The 13,844-nt window shown below is 41.2% G+C and overlaps 1 protein-coding gene across 1 annotated transcript in view; it reads left to right on the forward strand.

Annotated features, from left to right (window-relative positions):
* LOC124112947 overlaps positions 1–13,844 on the forward strand; it is a 37,745-nt gene that overhangs the window by 300 nt on the left and 23,601 nt on the right. Inside the window, exons 2-11 of the mRNA XM_048387878.1 lie at positions 2,794–2,912; positions 4,200–4,535; positions 5,219–5,317; positions 5,862–6,021; positions 6,399–6,662; positions 7,220–7,383; positions 9,129–9,298; positions 10,425–10,715; positions 12,791–13,062; positions 13,685–13,822. Coding sequence (XP_048243835.1) covers positions 2,794–2,912; positions 4,200–4,535; positions 5,219–5,317; positions 5,862–6,021; positions 6,399–6,662; positions 7,220–7,383; positions 9,129–9,298; positions 10,425–10,715; positions 12,791–13,062; positions 13,685–13,822 — 2,013 coding nt within the window. The remainder of the gene's footprint in view (positions 1–2,793; positions 2,913–4,199; positions 4,536–5,218; positions 5,318–5,861; positions 6,022–6,398; positions 6,663–7,219; positions 7,384–9,128; positions 9,299–10,424; positions 10,716–12,790; positions 13,063–13,684; positions 13,823–13,844) is intronic.

A 13,844-nucleotide genomic window follows, 5' to 3' on the forward strand; every position in this document is an offset into this window, starting at 1 on the left:
ATTATTTATTTAAAAAGTTAAAACGTTTTGTTTTACGTTTAACGGTTATATATTTTAACACATGATGGCAAACGGACATGTGGATTAAGGCGTCGATATTCTCTATAGCTATGTTAGATATGCCGCTTGTCGTAAATATTAATTCTCAATTTTCTACTTGGTTTGTCAGCGCAACACGTGTCCTCGTGGAATTCACATACTTTATCTGTTTGCAGACATGCGTTTTTTGTTTCAGTTTATTTCGTGAATTTTATATAGTGTGTACTTGTCAATTTAATGTACGAGGAGGGTCCCAGGTGACCCTACAGTCTGAGTCTCGGTGCAGGGCTGCCTCTGACTGATCATGATCATCTCTTGGTTTCGATTCGCAGATTCTTTCCCATTATGTTCCTTGGTATGGCGACCAGCACCACACCCGTCGGTTTCACCAAAGTGGTAGGGGCGGTCGGGTAGCCTAGTGGTTAAAGCGTTCGCCCGTCACGCCGAAGACCCGGGTTCGATTCCCGAAATGGGTACAATGTGTGAAGCCCATTTCTGGTGTCCCCCGCCGTGATATTGCTGGAATATTGCAATTGCTAAAGCGGCGTAAAATCAAACTCACCCACCCACCCACCACCAAAGTGGTAAACGTCTAAAACCGGCTTTCCTCCTTCATCAAGGTGCCAGGTCGTGATATAACTGAAATAAGTTCAAAACGGCGTTAGACCAAACCCACTCATTGCCACTCACTGTAGAAGGAATACCAGTAGTTGGAGACGTTTACACCATTGGTGAACATAGTGAGGACAATAGTAACGTATTGGTTAACTGATATTCAACTGGAAAGACATTGCAAGTTTGAGCTAATTGGTTTACAAATACTTTCATTCTGTTTACATCATAACTGCTTTGTATTTCAGATAGTCACCTGATTAAACTGTGAATACATGACACTTTTTATGGATAGCAACTTTTTTTATTCTTTGTACGAAGTTTCAGAGCTACTTCTTGCTCCTTCATCAGGTGAATCTCATTGCTAGTGAAAGACTATCAAAGGCTTTAATTAAATTATGTAGAGATTAAAGAATAGATCAAAATGACATATTTCATGATCAAGACAGCGGAACATAAGACACCGTGTGTTGACGTCACACGGTTTATGCAACAATATTAATTATCATTTCATTTGTGTATGCACAAATAAGAATGTACTTGCGTGTCTGCACATGTGTGTGCTTGTGTGTATATATATAAATGTACATGATTTTGTTGGCTTGATCCACTATTCTCTCAGACCGGGAGCACGTTAAGATGTATATACATTTATTTCTACGACAGAACCGCGGATTATATTTCAACATTTTATTCATGACAAAGATAACAATGGAAGGGTTTATTTTCATGTCATGTGTTTTAAACTTTATCCTGACGGCAAACACACAACGTCCGTCATATTTACACCTCGCCTTAGTGAAGAAACCCTACACTGTAGCTGCCAGAGTATACCACGTGGGAATATATGTAGCAGGGGCCTCGGGCCTGTGTCAGCTAGAGGTCCTGTTTGGTTAGGCCGGCATATCGGGCTGAGACACCGAGATGAGTGTTGTGTACACTTGCAGTACCCTCGCGTGATTTACAAGATAGACGGTTGAAGGCATCTGAAGTTGACTCCAAATACCCATATAAGAAGCCAAATATTGTTGATTGCAAATCGGTTCTTTTATTGGCATGTTAACGTTGGTGTTAAAATGTACCACCTGTAGGTCCAGAGAGAAGGTTGTGAAAAGAGTGCTGAAGTCTTATGGAATTATAGACTTTTCTTGAGTATGTTCACCATCACGGCCTCCAGAGTAAGCTCCCCTCACAGTGACATAGCTTGACGACAACACGCATTGACCTGATTATTCGTAGCGTTTATCGTTAAATTAGCTATTTATCCACAATTGCGATGTTGCTGGAATACTGAATAGTGGTCCTTATGTTTATAAATATGTTAAATAGTCGATTAACCATAAAAGGGGATTATATAGTGACCAGGTTGTTATTCAGCCTTGGGCCCAACAATACATACACCATGTGCACTCAAAAGAACCCACTCGTCCGATGGTAGATGACCAGTTGATGGAAACACGAATACGTACATACACCCGAAATACAAGTGTCAAAACGTGTGGTGCAACCCTGGACAAGTGACTGGACAATTGTGCCTCTGGTCCACGCATGGAATGGGAACCTATATGTGAGGTGGATGTAAAAAACCTTCCAGCGCCCCTAGGCAGCTTTGGTTGTATACTGCCCATGGAGTTGAGAGTGCAACTGGATCCACTGGTCGGGGAACAAATAAAACCGCATTTGATCAGATACTAGTACTTGGATACCTGCGGTAAAATGAATGTATGATAATAAGAAGAAGAAGAAGGAGAAGAAGAAAGGGAAGAACAGGAAGTAGAAGAAGAAGAAGTAGTAGTAGTAGAAGAAGACGAAGAAGTAGAAGAAGAAGTAGAAGTAGAAGAAGTAGAAGAAGAAGTAGAAGAAAAAGCAGAAGTAGAAGAAGAAGACAAAGAAGAAGAAGAAATAGAAGCAGAAGAAGAAGTAGTAGACGTAGAAGAAGACGACGAAAAGAAGAAGTAGAGGTAGAAGAAGTAGAAGAAGAAGAAGAAGAAGACGAAGAATTAGAAGAAGACGAAGAAGTAGTAGAAGAAGAAGTAGACTAAGAAGAAGAATTAGAAGAAGAAGTTTTACATAAGACATGCTTTATAATCGAGTAAATCATTTCTCAAGCGTTCAGCAAGTCATCACTGATCTGTGTTACAGACTGCAGCCTGTACCCGTTTGGTCCCGGGGTAGGAGACGTGGCCCTGCTCACAAACAACGCACCCGTCAACCTTGGCAACAGTTACAACTACTACGGCAGGAAGTTCGACACCGTTTACGTGAGTACATCTGAGGGACTGTCTTACGATGTCACAGGTAGCATGTTTCGTTTATAGAAGTGTATCACGTTTCTGTCACATCTTTGATGCCCGAAAAACTGTTGATTGGCTCTACTTTCCCTAGCTAGGTCCAGCCTGCCACATTTGGTTGAAGCTCGCTTGCATGTAACAAGCAATTTAGGGATGGGACGATACGTTTACATCACGTACGATACTTGAGTCACGATACGTAACACGATATTTGATTCAAGATACGATTCATATCGCGATACTAAATTTGCACCATTTTCGCGTGACATTTCTGTAATTGTAATTGGCCTTTTAAAGCAAAACCCTGTTGTCATTTCCAAATTGGAAAAAAACACACATTGGAAGTAGTCATTGTACGTATTTGTTGCCTGCTGACGTCTACGCAATGTATCTTCACATTAACTACAGAAGTGAAACTGAGTTCTGAATAGCTTTCGTAATTGTTCTTGTCATGACGCGTACGTAAAATATGGGTCTCGTTCGTGAAATGATGCAATGCTTCTCTGGAAAACGTCGCAACGTGTCAGTGTCTCAATATCCTATAGCGTTCCATAATAAACTCCTTTGATTCTCTGTATTTGGTGAAAATAAGAGTAGGCGAAGAGTATCATATACCTGGTACCTATATACGCATGTTCACGGTCGTCTGTTAGCTGGTCGTCTGTCGCCCCGTTAGCTTCCCGGGATATAATAAATGACTCATATAGCTATAGGTCCCTAGCAACATATGCTGGCCGTAGGTAGTGACCAAATTGATCGGGTGGTCAGGCTTGGTGACTTCAATGTTTGGATATCCTCGAATATCGGGGACAGTTTCGGGGACAAATGTTCATGACGTCAATCACTGATCCAGACTCGATTATTTACAGGTCGCCATGAATTAGTTGGTATATTGCGGCATTAAACAACAAATAAACAAATTCAGTCACGATGTTTCAGTAAACTCACGAACCGTGAAGATCCGGAGTAGCATATGTCTTCAGCAACCCCCATGCTTGCCATAAAAGGTATATGCTTGACTATATGCTTGTCGTAAAAGGCGACTTGGTTGATGTATGTCATCGATCCAAATTGCGTAGATCGATGCTCATGGCATTAGTCACTGGATTGTCAGGTCTAGACTCGATTATTTGCAGACCGCCGTCAAATAGCTGGAATATTGCTGAGTGCGGCGTTAAACAACAAACCAACAACAACAGTAAACTCACAACCCTACTTGCAGAAACTACTAACCCATGCTGTATGTCTATGAATAAGGTCAGCAAAGATGGTGTTGTTGGCCTTGACCCGGACGTCAAGTACGAAGAAGTCCGTTTTCAAAATGGCGACCGTGACCCCGACCATGATCTTCCCTTTCTGGCACCGTTCCATTTTGATGGAAACAACATCACAAGTGATTCGGAGGGGAAGATCTACTACAGACTTCATTTCAACAACGCTAGTGAAGACCAAGACTTCCTGATGGAGCTACAGTACTACATGCTGAATGCTACAGTTGGTACCTCTCCGTTCGAACCGACTGTAGCTCTCGTGGTCACGTGGGAAAACGTCACAGCCGCGTCACAGGAGCCGTGTGCAGAGGGAGCGTGTCAGGTAATACATGACATCGCCATGTTCCGTGTCATTCAGAGCTTTCACCATTTTTTAGGCTGGTATTAATTATTTTGACTTTAAATGTAATTCTATCGATGGCGTTTCAATTAAATTTCGCACTTCAAAATACAGTGACGTAATAATACAATGAATGACGTCATTTTTTATATTGGTAACCTGAACCGCATTGTGTGCATAGAGGAGAGACATTAACTGAAGTGAAGCTTGTATACAATATACAAAGAATACATGGTTCATCTCGCCACGATATTAAAATTTGGAACTTAGAAAAATACTTATTAGTAAGTATTCACACGCAGTATGAAGTCAAGAATATTGCTTCCCATTTGACAAGGTTTATCAAATACTCAGATTGCAACACACATTCCCACAGTAATAAAATTCACAAAGTGAGTTAGTGACTTGTGTTTAAAGGAGCTTTGAAGTATTTCAGTGATTCATGTACACGTGTATCACTGCGTCACATCTTTTAAGTTGCTGACAATGGTTATATGGGGGTAAATGAGAGATTTGAACCGTCCATCAGCAAAGAATCCTGATACACCCAAGGTACGCAACTTTGTAAGTTTGTTGCAGCGCCTAAGACATTTTTTAAATTAATGAAATAAATTTACGTTATAGTTAATAAACAAAAATATAACAGTGTCCTTTATTGCTTTCAGAGAGCCACATTCCAAATGGTCCTTGTTGCCTGCGCACTAAATACGTTCATTATCTTCAACTACAACGACATGCCTTTGCCCGTACAGTACTATTACCAGGTACGTGCATGTATTAAGTATTTCAACATACATTGCCGGGCAAAAGAAAGTATACCCTCATGTTTGATGGTGGCTAAAAATGAAACATACAAGAAACGGTTATTCGATTGTGATATATTTGATGCGGGCATCATTGGCGACATTCCATGCGTCATGTCAATAAGTACCTCACATGTGATGACGTGCACAGACGTCTCCAGGAACATGGTCGTCGTAGTTTCACAGGACACAGTAATGAGTAATCCAATTTTTTATTTATTTCTTTTGCCCTGCATTTTACAGCCACGGTGACACACTGTATTCATTCTTCGTTTTTCGGATAGACGAAGTCAAATATTATAACTACATGAGATATGATACTTTGACGATACGCGATATCTATGTGATTTATATAATGTTTGTGGTCATAACAAAAATGAAAATGAATTGGTCAATGGTCAACGGTCGAGTATATGTTGTCATTACAGCGTGTTATATATTATCTAGTATATTTTCCATGCATCTTTATGATAACAATCCTGCTGTAGCTTTGTGTGTTCTGAAGGCGGGTATAAATGGAGGTCATGGCGTTGGGTGGACGAGCGTATGTACCGGATGTAACCTTTCCGACCTGCCTTCTACAAGAGGAAGTGACGTCGCTGGCAGATTCATTTTCCGAGTGTCTAATGATCAACTTGAACGTTCAGGCTGCACTGTCGATGGAAGTATGCACTACAGTTGTTTGTCTTATTATAATATGGTCATATTAACCTCATCCAGCATGGGTCTTAATAGATGTTCATGTGGGGTTGTATTTATTTTGCTTAACTTCACTTTAATACCGTTCACGGATGCAATGGTATACGTATTTCTTGCGCACAATTGCGTCATCTAGCCCTGATCCACTAATTGTAGGATTGAATTATTGTTTCTCCCTTATGATGATCCTTGGTCGGTATGAAACAAACCCGCAATCTTTGGATTCACGGATCAAACGGTGTTCATTTGAAGGCTCTCTTTCAAGCTAAAGTTAAAACGCCGTGATATAAAAGAATGAATTTAAAGCGTCTTTAAACACAAATAACCCTCTCACTTCTTTTAGGTACGCTACAAATTTTCCCAAAATATGCCGGAATGTTTGGAGGGGAACTTCTGGACATTTCCGGTCCGTGTATGGACGATGTCAACGTGAACGTCATGTGTCGGTTCGGAAGTGGCGAGAGTGCATTTACCTCCCAGGGGTTCAGGTTTAACTCCATGAGGTTGAAGTGCCCAGTGCCGAGACTCACACAGAGAGGGTCAGTGACGGTAGCTGTGTCGGTGGATGGTGGGATCATGTTTAATGGAGAAGGAGCTATCAACGTTGGTATGTTATTGTGTGACAGCTGCAGTATTCATCAATTACTTTTATAATTTCATATCACGTATTAATGTTCTTTCTGCTTCATTGAAATTCTTGTGTATTTTCCTGTCCTCTTAGAAAGTCATAACTATAAACAAATTTGAAAATGTTCTACGCACAATTATGTTGAAAGCAAATTATACCTTTTCTCATAATTTGGATATATTTTACAGCAGTTCTATTGTTCGTAACAAGGACTTATTTGTTTGTGTAATACGTCAGATTAAGGAAATTTCACATTGAATTATATATGTATCAACTAATTGTTCTTGTTTTAACGTTATCGCTATCACTATGTGACGTCGCGAACACTTGATGACGTCACATTGTAACGTTATCAAAATGACGCCATATTGCTAAACATGACCAATCAGCTATTAATAATCACGTGTGCATATATCGGAAAGGTATCACATCCAATTTTCAAACCTTATGGGTAACATTTCAACCACATTTCCTTTCCCCTGCAATAAAACGGAAATAGTGGTTGACCATGGTGGACTGATGTCTATGTTTTCTAGTTATGCCACTACGTCTGCCTAAATCAAGTCTAGTACTGAACCCGGCGTGGTTCGAGGTGACACCCCAAGAACTGAATATGACATGGGACCCAGACACGATTACCTCTCACCCAGACGCGAGGGTGGACATTAAGCTGGTGGGTTACAGGGAGACGGAGACAGAGGTGAGAACTTGACATGGAGAAAGTAAAGGCTGATACTAAAGTTGGCATGTTGAGGATGCGTATTACTATGCCAGATTTGCTTTGTTTTTCTCTCAAACGGGTACTACATGTACTCCACACAACACGTTTTAACGAGGGACATTCTATGGACTACCCCTGGGACAGAGGGACAGTTCTGTAGAAAGCCCCTACTAAGATGTAATTCTACGAAAAGATCTCTGGCAGTGCAGTTAGCTTAACTATAAATTACAGTAAGCCATCGACCAGTCAGTCAGGATATACACTGCTCGGCCAAAGAAAATATACACCCATGTTGGATGGTGGCTACAAATAATACACAAGAAATGGTTATAACTCGGTGGTTGTATACTTTATGCGGGTATTATAGCTGTGTTTTGGACCTAATGTTTACAGTGGTTTCAGCCTAGTAACGTCTTGATGACGTTCGTAATTGTTTGGTCAAATTCAATTGTAAGTGTAAACTTTCTTCTGCCCGGCAGTTCAGATGCATATAGAGTATATCCTAAGCGTGTTGGTAAACATACCAAGGTTGTATAGAACAAATCTATATTTTCTTTATATCCCACGATGGAATGTATCATGAACAGAAATATTACATGGTCATATTTACAGTCTCATTGTAGTTCTTGATGTGAAAGTTGTGTTGACTGCAGTGGTGTTTTGACAGTAATCATCTTGGAATCATCTTTTATAACTTTTCGATTGTATTCTGTCAATTTAGATACCATTTCGTTATGATTGCTTTCATTAATCGAGATAATGCTTACATCTGTCCTTTTTCCCTGTCGGAAGTTGTTCACTGTTTGTTCAGGTATGTGACTCACTTTCCACCTTAAACCGAGTCGGTTCTTTCTTGATAAAACGTGTTGATGACAAAGATGTATTTAAATGATTAGCGTATTTACATGATTATTAATGCGTACCTGAACCAAAGTCAGTTTGATATGCTCCCTGCATCTATGCTATTGTTACATCACTATCCTGCTCGAATTGTGCAAAGTAACCTCGTAGAATAATACTCACTCAATCACTCACACCTTATGATCATGGTCGAAATGTGACTTCAAAATAGTGTTAACAATGCCAGATAGACCAAAATATTTAAAAGTCATTTAGGTGCGGGGGCATGCATGTTTCTTGTACTAAGTAGCTAACTCTTGCTAACAATTGTAATAGAATTGCTATATCTGTAAGCTGTCACTGGTGAGCTACATCGTCACGGAGCCACATCGTGATGCTTTGCTGAAGATCAAATCAGACTCAAACTGAATCCTTCCGGGGCACTGACGAAACCAAATATATCTAAGAACATACGACCGTATCCCAAGGTTTATGGAAAGTGTGTTTCAAATTTAAACGTGTTATTTCAGATTATTTTTTCCGCTTAGAACACATGTTACACGCTCTCCTTCGGATTTGGTCAAATATGTTAACATTCGGGGTTAGGACAAACACTTCTCCCCTCTCCCGCATGTGTAATTTTCACTGGTGGCCAAATGGTGTTGGACGGCTGAGACTGGAAAGCAGTGTTGTATCCCTTTCAAATGCCAGGATTCGGTGAACCCAGATTCGCCCTGATTATGAACCTTTTAGTATGATAGCACCTTATCCACTTTATCCAGCACCGTAGTGGCAAACGTCCATGATATACGTGAATTATAAGTTTCTTCCGACAAATTCAAATGCAGTATAATGTATGCAAACCCCTCACTATTCCCCCTCAGATCATCTGGAAGACCTTGAGCGTCTTAGCCTCTTCTGTCGCCAACACAGGAAACTTCAGCTTCCGCCCCGCAGACCACCAGTGCCAACCAGCTGACTGCCAGCTGTTCGAGGTGGGCATCGTGGAGGTACAGCTGCAGACTCCTTACCACACCGTGGCCACGTCAAGAGTGTAGGTCCTTGTCGCTACTAAATGGAGTAGATCACATTTGTACACCACTGTTTATTGCAACAATGAAAACGGTGGAAGATATCACGGATAAGCTTCACATATCTTACAAGTGGGAATAATTCGTGGAATTATTTTGAATTATAGATGCACAGTAATGACATTTAACTGCCTATTTGTGTTTGTGTACATTTGATGATCCGAGACGAGTGCGTTGTGTAAGCTATTTTTTGAAATAGTACAGCAATTTGTAAGGAACCCACCACACGTGGTCTTCAGCTATACGGGTAAATGCTTCTATCACAAAGCTAACCAAGCACCTCACGATCCCTAATGCCTGAGGATACAGTCTGGTCCAGACACGATTATATACATACCTGCCGCCATATGCTGGAATATTGCTGAGTGTTGCGTCAAACAACAAACAAACATGACATGTTCTTGTATTTATAAAGAATTCTCACAAACATCCGTGTTACATTTTACTACTAGTACATACCTGCATTGTGAATATACAACACTTATGGTCAGTCCAAAGGTGTAAGGTATCATTACCAAGTTTCACAACTGGAGAAAGTGACCGAATACTATCTCTAAAAGTATCAAATAATACTGAAAACTATATCACAATGCTACCCCGTGGGGATTCCGGTTAGGAATAAACCCAAGCAACATGCACTGGTCGGCAGAGGTAGCCAAATGAATCGGATGGTCAGGCTCGGTGATTTGGTTGATGATGTGTCCTCTTACCCCGACGGTGTGGATCGTTGCCCACAATGACGTTGACTTCATTGTCTGAACCAGACTCGATCATTTACGTCATATACAGGTAGCTCGAATGTTGCAGAGAGTGGTGTTATACGACATACAAACAAACATCATTGTGCTACCCCACCTCGTATGTTGTATGTTGTATGTTTGACGTTGCTTGGAAAACTATTTCAGTTATACCAAGGCTTTCATCACAGTAAACGTGACGTTCATCACATTCGATTTCCTTTTTTTATATAAGCTAATACATCCTAACATAACTGAATTATTGTTCACACGGCTTAAAACTAAAGTTACAAACTCACCTATACAACGTTGTAAGTAATATAACGTAATATAAACCGTTACGTTGTTTCAGAGTTATGAGCCCTGAAGACCCTTTCCCCTTTGGCTGGTTCGTAAACAATGCAATGACCACGCAGTACGGATCCAACTGGCCACCCCAACTCTGTACACGTTGGTCAGACAAGGACAAGATGGACACGTCCTGGATGGACAAGCTCTTGTATTGTCCATGTAATCTTGGTCAAGCCCTGACGGATTTCGGTCGCTGGCAGCCTGACCTAGGCTGTAACATATGGTCATCAAGTTCATCCAACTGCTTCTATCACAAGGGGGCTGTCCATTGCATCCGGTCATTTCAACCATCGTAAGTATCAACAATTATAACTACCAGGGACAAAGAGATGCTTTGAACAGTGGGTTACTAGATCAGGAGCAATCCATTTGTCCAACATGTATTTTTTAAAAGTTCTGATAAGAAAACCTGAAATATACTTTTCCTCTTCTTTTGTGTGTTCCAAATGTATAACACTCTCTCGTCACTTATAAGTCACAGTTTTGGAACAACTATTTTGTTTGAGGTTGTGTTTGCTTGTTAAATGTTATTTGTGATATTATGTACATTTTATTCTACGAATGAAGACCATAGTGAGATCATAGACCCTAGTACAATTTAATTTCAACTAAAACGAGACGGTAGGGCAAGCGACTAACTTTATTAAATATATCAACACTTTACGTCAAGAATGGTCTTTGCATTACAACAATCATATATGGGTGGAGATACGTCTCGCTCCCCCCGGGCTCAACAGTGACAGGCGTCTCGATGTCTTTGTCGATGGAAAATTCAAGTTGTTTGATGCTGCTGCCATCTTTAAGCAAGAGTTCAGCGGTAAAGCCTTAATTGAGTCAGTTGTCCTTGCAACTGATGTGTCTTCAGAAGGTCAAAAAGACATGTGCTCATATATCCATTTTTCATTTGAAATTATAAGTCACTGTTTTGGACCAACTTTTTTGTTTGTGTTGTGTTTGCTTGTTAAAGGTTATTTGTGATATTATGTACATTTTATTCTACGAATGAAGACCATAGTGAGATCATAGACCCTAGTACAATTTAATTTCAACTAAAACGAGACGGTAGGGCAAGCGACTATCTTTATTAAATATATCAACACTTTACGTCAAGAATGGTCTTTGCATTACAACAATCATATATGGCTAATAAAAGGGTGTATTGTTACTGTAACAGTATTTGCGTTGAGGTGTAGAAACGAGATCTTATTGGTGCTGGGATACAATTGTACTGTGGCGTCATAAAGAAAGACGTTTGACGTCAACTTTCTTCCGTAAAATTGGCCATGTGTGCAGGATGTACAAAATATCTATTATCTCTCGTTAGTTGGTAATGTTATAAATCATTATTTCAAAATATTTCAGCATACATGTCTGCGTTCAATTAATCAGGCATTATATCTAAAAACTGCAATTATTACATAAACAGTTATGAGTCTGAAAATGGGACTTTGCAGAAAATGAGTCAAAGTATTTGATGCCATGATGGTTCTCTGTAATAAATATAAATTGAAGCTTGTGAATTGTATTTTTGTAATGTAATATATAATGAAAAGTCAAAATGTGATGTTTCACCCTAAGGTCCCTTATCTCATGGTTGGTCACCTATTTTACTGGTATGAAGTTATTTCGAGATTTAGGGATGAAGTCAAAACGTCAAAAAGAGATATGGATGTTGTTGACAGAGAGTCGAGTAATTAGCGTTCGTTTTATGTGGCCCTGGGTAAAATTCAAGCAATATCCGAGACACCAAAATTCGTCTCACACTACTTGCCCGTGAGACTGAAGGAACTCGGCATCAAGCGGGGCGATTGAACATTGACACACAAGGGTTTTACCGTGCCCTGTTAACAAACACAAACTCCAGTGTTGTACCTACATCCATAGAAACTGGGCCTTATATTCCCAAAGGATCACGTTAAAACAGCTGGCATGGGTCTGTCTGATTAAATTGTGCGTGAGTGAGTTAGGTTTAAACGCAGCTCCGAAAAGCGTTTCAGTTCATTCAGGGTGTGTCAGCGTGATATGGGCTTCTCAGAAATGATGATGGTCCGAGACACTTTCCACGAGCACAGGTATGGTGGCGGCCAACCTAAAACATTACCAAAGCGAGCCGTATTTTAGTAGAAGTAGTAGAGTAGTTGTGCTAAGTTGATACTATAATGACTGAGTGAATGAATGTTAATAAACGCCACTGTCAGAAATATTAAATCTTGGTTTACAACCCATGATCATAGGCTTAGGCAAGCCTAACTGCATAGCGATATGTGCGCTTTAGACGACTGGTCCACTCGTGTCCGCACATAATGGATCGAGCAACATACATGTATGTCGACACATTGTTGGTCAAGTCACAGTCTTTACCTTCAGATCTACAGGTGCAGGCAACCAGTGCTGCTACGGCAGTGATGGGGTGCTGAAATACGCTGCCGACACCTACCAAGGCAGCACCCCCGACCGCAGCCACGACTGGGGCGCCGCCCCCTACAACAAACCCGGGTTTGTGCCCGCTTTTTCCCACTGGATACAGGACGTCGTCACCTTCTACTACTGCTGTCTGTGGGTCGGATACAGTCACTGCGACTACTACATGGAACGTCGGGCCACACGGGACTGTAACGGGTACCGCCCTCCTAAAGCAGGTGAGGGAACTATATTGAGCCACCCGGTGCTATAACGGGTACCGCCCTCCTAAAGCAGGTGAGGGAACTATATTGTACCACCCGGTGCTATAACGGGTACCGCCCTCCTAAAGCAGGTGAGCGTACCATATTGTACCAACAGGTGCCGCCTTCTTAAAGCAGGTGAGGGAACCATATTGGACCGTCCGGTGCTGTAACGGGTACCGCCCTCCTAAAGCAGGTGAGGGTACCATATTGTACCAACAGGTGCCGCCCTCCTAAAGCGGGGTGAAGGAACCATATTGGACCACCCGGTGCTGTAACGGGCACTGTCCTCCTAAAGCATGGGAGGCAATCATATTGAACCACCCTGTGCTGTAACGGGTATCACCCTCCTAAAGCAGGTGAGGCAACCATTTTGGACCACCCGGTGCAGTAACGGGCACTGCCCTCCTTAAGAAGGCGAGGAAACTATATTGAACCACCTGGTGGTGTAACGGGCACTGCCCTCCTAAAGCAGGTGACGTTTGAGAAGAGCATAGTATAAGGTGTACAGTCCCTTGAAATACATTGACTTGTGCTGAATATCGCAGTTTTGAGTTCTCTGTTTCTAGTAAGAATTTCGATATGCTTCTTGCGACAGCCATGGCTTACGGAGACCCCCACATCATGACATTTGACGGAAAGCTGTACAACTTTGGTGGCAAGGGAGACTACTACCTGGTGAAGTCGGACCAGTTTTCTCTTCAAGGGAAGTTCGACATGGGACAACAAGCCCATGGTAATATGGAATTATGGAAGAT

This window comes from Haliotis rufescens, unplaced genomic scaffold, assembly GCF_023055435.1.
Source record: "Haliotis rufescens isolate VD_foot unplaced genomic scaffold, xgHalRufe1.0.p SCAF_7, whole genome shotgun sequence".
In the NCBI taxonomy this organism is placed as follows: domain Eukaryota; kingdom Metazoa; phylum Mollusca; class Gastropoda; order Lepetellida; family Haliotidae; genus Haliotis; species Haliotis rufescens.